Source organism: Paramormyrops kingsleyae, chromosome 23 (assembly GCF_048594095.1).
Source record: "Paramormyrops kingsleyae isolate MSU_618 chromosome 23, PKINGS_0.4, whole genome shotgun sequence".
Lineage (NCBI taxonomy): Eukaryota > Metazoa > Chordata > Actinopteri > Osteoglossiformes > Mormyridae > Paramormyrops > Paramormyrops kingsleyae.
Genome location: NC_132819.1, coordinates 17396753 through 17402752, shown reverse-complemented (window position 1 = coordinate 17402752; position 6000 = coordinate 17396753). Strand labels below are relative to the sequence as shown.

General features: G+C 50.4%; 1 protein-coding gene across 1 annotated transcript; it reads right to left on the bottom strand.

The window, feature by feature from the left end:
* Positions 1–732: 732 nt before the first annotated feature.
* Positions 733–2558, bottom strand: LOC140581946 (zona pellucida sperm-binding protein 4-like). Its single transcript, XM_072705873.1, has 8 exons — positions 2305–2558; positions 2039–2226; positions 1866–1963; positions 1629–1792; positions 1360–1552; positions 1141–1288; positions 990–1065; positions 733–921 (listed from the first exon to the last, which is right to left on the bottom strand). The coding sequence occupies exons 1-8, from the start codon at positions 2516–2518 to the stop codon at positions 809–811; spliced, it is 1194 nt and encodes a 397-aa protein (XP_072561974.1). The 5' UTR covers positions 2519–2558; the 3' UTR covers positions 733–808.
* Positions 2559–6000: the final 3442 nt, after the last annotated feature.

The window sequence follows — 6000 nt, the reverse complement described above, 5'->3', positions numbered from 1 at the left end:
CAGTTGAGGTGGTTTGGACATCTGGTGCGGATGCCTCCTGGGCGGCTACCCGGAGAGGTTTTCCGTGCATGTCCTGCAGGGAGGAGGCCCCGGGGCAGGCCCAGGACTCGCTGGAGGGATTATATCTCTCGGCTGGCCTGGGAACGCCTCGGTGTCCCCCCCGAGGAGCTGGTGGGGTTAGCTGGGGAGAGGGAGGTCTGGGTGCCTCTACTGAAGCTGCTACCCCCGCGACCCGAACCCCGGACAAGCGGCAGATGATGGATGGGTTCTGAGCCTGCAGTCAGCCCTGTTAGACTGATGAGCATTTAGTTTAAACCTCGCCTCTGCACTTGGGTCCCCAAACTGTTCATTACAAGGCATACTTTCATTGTCAGACTTTATAGAGCCATTTGCCAATAGATTTAAAATCATGCAGTGGCAATTAAGCAATGTTTTGATATGCCTGTTGAGTGCATGTGATATGAATCACTAAGGTGTGTAGTTACACCCTCTTGTCATCTGTACAAGTTCCCTGAAAACATGGTAATACCACAATTAAGTTACCACTAGACTACATTGCAAGAAAGCTGGGTAGCCTTAAGTCTTGAAGTAGAAATAGTCCATTACAGCTGGGACCTTGTCCATCCTGAAAACTCTTGCTATAATTGTAACCAAGACAGTTGCTGTAATTTCAATGATTGCTATATGCAATCATTTGGCACAGCCAGTTGATAGTGACCAAAGGACAAGCAGTACAGTCAGTCACCTTTATTAAGGCACAGCAGCTATGGGACCACATGGCACCCACTAGTGACCACTGCTCTTCTCATCACCACTTGACAGCTGGTGCTTGGAATCTGCCCATTGTGGTCACCAGCTTCACTTCCCCACTGGACACCACAGCCTTGTGGCGGAAGGAGTCCTTGCATACAGCAGCCCTACCTGAAATGCAAAGTGGGAGGAGTCAGACATGCACAGCTATTCTGGAGAGAAGCCAGGCTGGAGCTCACCTTTCCTGAAGCACCTCTGCTCACAGCTATCAGTGGCTGAAGGGGCACACACAGCTGTGCTACAGTGGAAGAACACCTGCAGAGACCACAGCATGGTCTGCATTATTCCAGATACACACAGGCCAACAGCCTTCACTTGCTGCTCCAGTACCTGCCCCTGCAGATGATGCTTGGAGGCTGGGTCCACAAATGCAAACATCTGCACAATGAACCGCTTGTAGTAGGTCGGGAAGGGAAGCCCAGATGAGCCGTCCACAGGAACCAAGGTGGTCAGGTATTTGTCACCTGGGTTGGGGCACCTGCGTGCACAGCCATTGTTAGGTAGGATACCACCAAGGCCAATAACCAAGTTACCCAGCTTCCCAGTTACCCAGCTTCCAGGAGGCTCCACTGAGGCAGGCTCAGAGGGTCAGGGGTAGGTGTTGCCCAGCAGCTGTCCAGAAGCAGCACAAGGTTGGGGTCTGTCCTACTCAGGAGGCGAACCTCCACATACACAGGCTGCCGCAGCCACTTGGTAACAGGGTAGTCACTGTCCTGGTAGTAGGAGGTATATGCAGCAGCTCCTGCAGATACCAGCAAGGGAATGTCATCCACATACCTACTGGTACAGTAGCAGGTGACCATCCAGCTGTACCATACCTTCATCACACCCTTTAGTGTAACACTGCCCATTTGCCAGCCTCAGCTCTACTCGGAGGGGTCCTGGAACAACCAGGGGAAATGGCACATCTGCTGCGATAGGTTGGTACTCAGCCACCAGGGAGACAACCTCAGTGCCCCAGTACCTGCACCGGAAGAGCAGCCTGCCAGGCAACACCAGGCCATCAGATACAGACACAGGTCAAGTAGGGCTACAGAGCCAAAGACTCCACTCACTCATAGAGGGAGTCCCTTGTGATGGAACCCAGGGGCCCTACGCCAACTTCATACGAGGAGGACATCCTGTTCTCATACACTACATAGTCACCATCCACCTAGGATGAGAACCACAGGTAAGCCAAATCCCCACCTCCACACCACATCCTGCTTGTGATGATGCAACAACCCACCTTCACCACAGTGCCACAGGCAGTCACTGGGAAGGTGAATATGGCAAAGGCATCTGTAGTGGCAACAGGGCTGCAAGGGGCAGCTTTTCCTCCCAGCATGGAAATACTGGTCACATCCAGCTGGGGCACAGTGGAGTCCTTGGCCACCACAACCACAAACTGACCATCACTGGTGCACTGCATGGTCACTGGGGGAGAAGCATGGCTATTCAATATCCACATATTCAGCCAGGACGATCACACACTGGAAAGCATCACAGCCTCACCTGCATTCCCATAGTAACACTGCTGACCATCAAAACAGCAGTTTATGGCTGCACAAGCATCCTTGCTAATGGCAGGACCTCCACAGGGAACTTTCTCATACACCTGGCATTTATCATAAGCAGCACCCTTAACGGCCAGCTGCTGGGCAAAAGACACGGTAAAAACAACCAGCAGGACGCTAGCCTGAGCCCAAAGCCACCAAACTGCCTCCATGATGAGAATGAACAAGGTAATGACCGATAAGCTGAATCACTTCTTTAAATACCACCTTGCCCCCATTTCCGTTTAAGTTCAGTAATCGTTTAATAGGTAAACCGCACGAGGTTGCCCGGAACCGACTTGGATCCGATTTCCACCGATGTTTTAATAGATTCCACCCTGTCTACTTAACACGCGATGTAAATGGCTTAAGAAAACGGGTTTTAATGCAGATCACATGTTTTTTTCGCGACAGTGTCGGCGCTGTTTGTGATTATAGCGTTAAGTGTTTCCTCCGCCCTCGTCAAAGTTAGGTAATCGGTTATCGGACGGCAATTTTGATATAGTAACGGATATATCGAGTTTCTCTGCATATTTTTTTATTCCAGTTTTATCAAGAGAATACGTGACGAATATACTACCATGGGCGTATAGTTAGGTCCGATCGCTACAGCCCCGACTCTTTTAGCCCCGATGCCAATCTTCCTTCAAAAACAAAAACGTTAAGCCCCAGGTAAACTTACCCCCTGATCTTTTCAATAACTAGAAACTCCCCTGATTACTACTATTATTATTACTGCTCAAAAATCGTGAGTGAATATTGAGATCTTGATTCTTAGTGAAAATAAAATCGTGGTTCATATTTTACCCGGAATCGTGCAGGTGCTCTGCATGCAATAGTATTGGAGTAAAAAGTAGGTATTTGCCCCAGAAATATAGAGAAGCGAAAGTGATTTTCAAAAAAAAAAAACTTAAAACACCCCAGTAAAGTACAAATCCGGAGAAAAACCTACTTGGTAAAGTATTAATATTTCGTTACGTTACATATCTGCCAAATCAGCAAACTGCAGGGCGCTACCTGTAAATGAACCTGACAGCATTATCTGTAGATGACATGCTTCTTTCCACCACCAGGGGTCAATAGAGATGCAGTAAGGCCTGTTTATGAGCAGCCGTATAAGGGAATTCCGCTGGGATGCTCAGTTTGCAGTGGAACATTGGTTGTGTCTGAATTCTGGCGTGGCCTTTGTAGGCTGCATCCTTCAAATGTCCATGCAGTGAATCTTGGGTTATGTTGGGCTGCAAAGGATCCAACTAGGAAAAAGAACAATGCATTTATAGACGACGTTTGACGAAGCCTTTGAAATGAGACGGCCTTGTTGCATTGCTGTGACGCATTCACCCCCTCAAATGCAGCCTTAGATGACTCCAGTCGCTGAACTGGGACGTAGCCATCCTGTAACAGGTACAGGTAGTTCTGGCAGTCTAATAACAGTCCTATGTTAATGCACACTAATTTAATTTAACATTCATTCAACTCTGCACTTATAAATAAGTCTGTTGACGGTGTCTATGGTAACTTAAGGCACCATGACTAATGAGTAGACAGGGGGGAAACGGGGAGCCGGAGGGAACCCTGGCAGGAGAGGGGCGGAAGCAGCAGGGGCTGCAGGCGACCGCGAGGCCGGAGCCGAAGGGACCCTCGGCACGTGCGAGGGGGGAGCAGGAGGGAACGCCGAAGGTGGCAAGGAGGAAGGTGGAGGGACTGACGGAGGGGGCATGGAGGAAGACGAAGGGGACACAGGCGGAGGGGAGGAGGGAGCAGCAGCCACGGCAGGCGAAGCCGCAGCCGCCGCCGGTCAAGGTGTAGGTGAGCGACGAGGCAGAGCTGGGGGTCCCGCAGGCGGCTGACGAGGCACAACAGGCGGGACCGCAGGTAGCCGACGAGGCACCAGAGGCTGAACCGGAGGCGACCGCCGAGCTGGAGCCAGGGGGCAGGGAGGGCGGGACACGACCCCGGCGCAGGTGTCCCCTTCCTTTCCAGGAGACTGAGAGGCGGGGACCCGGCCGGGACCTGTCATGCTAGGGTGATGGTGGAGGAATCGCTGGGGATGTCACTGGGGCTGGCAGGGAGATCCCCGAGGGTTCCCACTCGAGCTCCTCCAACTCCACTATGGAGGGAGGAGCGGTGGTCCGGCAGTCAGGGACCTCCTCAGGGACAGGGGCCATGGGAGTTGGAGGCACAAGGGGCGGCACATCAGCTGCTGGCACAGGATCCACGGGGAACTGAGCAGGAACCCCGGGGGATGAAGCAGGAACCATGGGGGATGAAGCAGGAACAGCCGGCGCAGGAACCACGGGGGCCACTGTGGGAACAGCCATCACGGGAACCTCGGGCAACGCAGTAACCTCGGGGGAGTCTCTCACCGCTGACTCCCCCATCATTCGCCAGAACAAGCCCTGTAGGGTAAAAATACCGCTTGGCCATGATGAAACTGCAGGCAGGGGAACTGTGGGTGCTGGTGCTTTTGCAGATACTGCTGACACTGGAATCACAGGGGGTGCTGTGGGAACTGGAATCACGGGAGGCGCTGCAAGGGATCGTACCTTGTCCGCAGGCGTTTCCCCTTTAAGAAGCTTGGGGACCCGCGGAATGGTGTCCATAACAGACCTGGCCCCTTTATGGGCCAAGCGCGTTCCCACTAAGGTGCAGGCTGCCAGTCCTGGCAGTCTGGCAGCAGCTATATGGATGACGGGCGAGACGGCGGTGGTGTCCGGCTTAAACACCGCCGGATTAAGAATCGGGAGGGGATTTTTCTGATTCCGTGGAGGCAAGGTAGCGGAGACCGCGACGGCTCCCTGGAAGACCTCTGGCGCATCCTCCCGTCGTCGGTACTTCCGAGTTTACCCACTGAGTTATGGATGGTGATTTTGTTTCCTTCCAGTTTACAGTTATCTTGCCAATCCGTAAAAGTATCCTTAAGATGTATCTTTGGTCTATATTATATGCTTCTCTAGGTATTGCATCCCTGATGAATATCAGTGGATCTAAAGGGATATTAATTTTTAGATTTTTTTAAATTTCTTCTTTAATTCTCATCCAAAATCCTTGGATTATTGGGTAATCCCAAAAGATGTGTGTGTGATCTCTATGGCTGCAACAACTAATCGATTAAAATCGATTGTTAAAATAGTTGCCAACTAATTTAATAATCGATTAGTTGGGTCTACGTTATTATACACATAAGTACAGTGGCAACCTCCTAATTTGGGAGCAGTAAGCTAACCAAAGCCGCGGTGGCAGTAAAGTACCTTAAGATGGATGCCGACCGCCATAAAAGAAAAAAGTAAATGCACATAAACGCCATTTACGCACCTTTTAAATTTACAAAACAGCTTTTACTCACCTTTTTTAAGATCACTAATGTTAATGATACAGTTACCCACCGTTTTTACTGCTGTGCATATAGTTTACCCACCTTAAATTTCTTGTTACCACTACACCACTGCTTCATTTCTTCACGATAGAAATTTATAGTAATATCAAATGTTGTAGTACTCAAGACCAGTTTTTGAAGGTCTCGATCTTGTCTTTGAATCAGCCGTATTTGTACTCGTTCTTGTCATGGACTCGGGATTTTATTTCGAGACCATAACTCTGAGAATATTCTTATTAATGAGCCGTTTACTGTCGGATTGGATAACTAATAACTGCA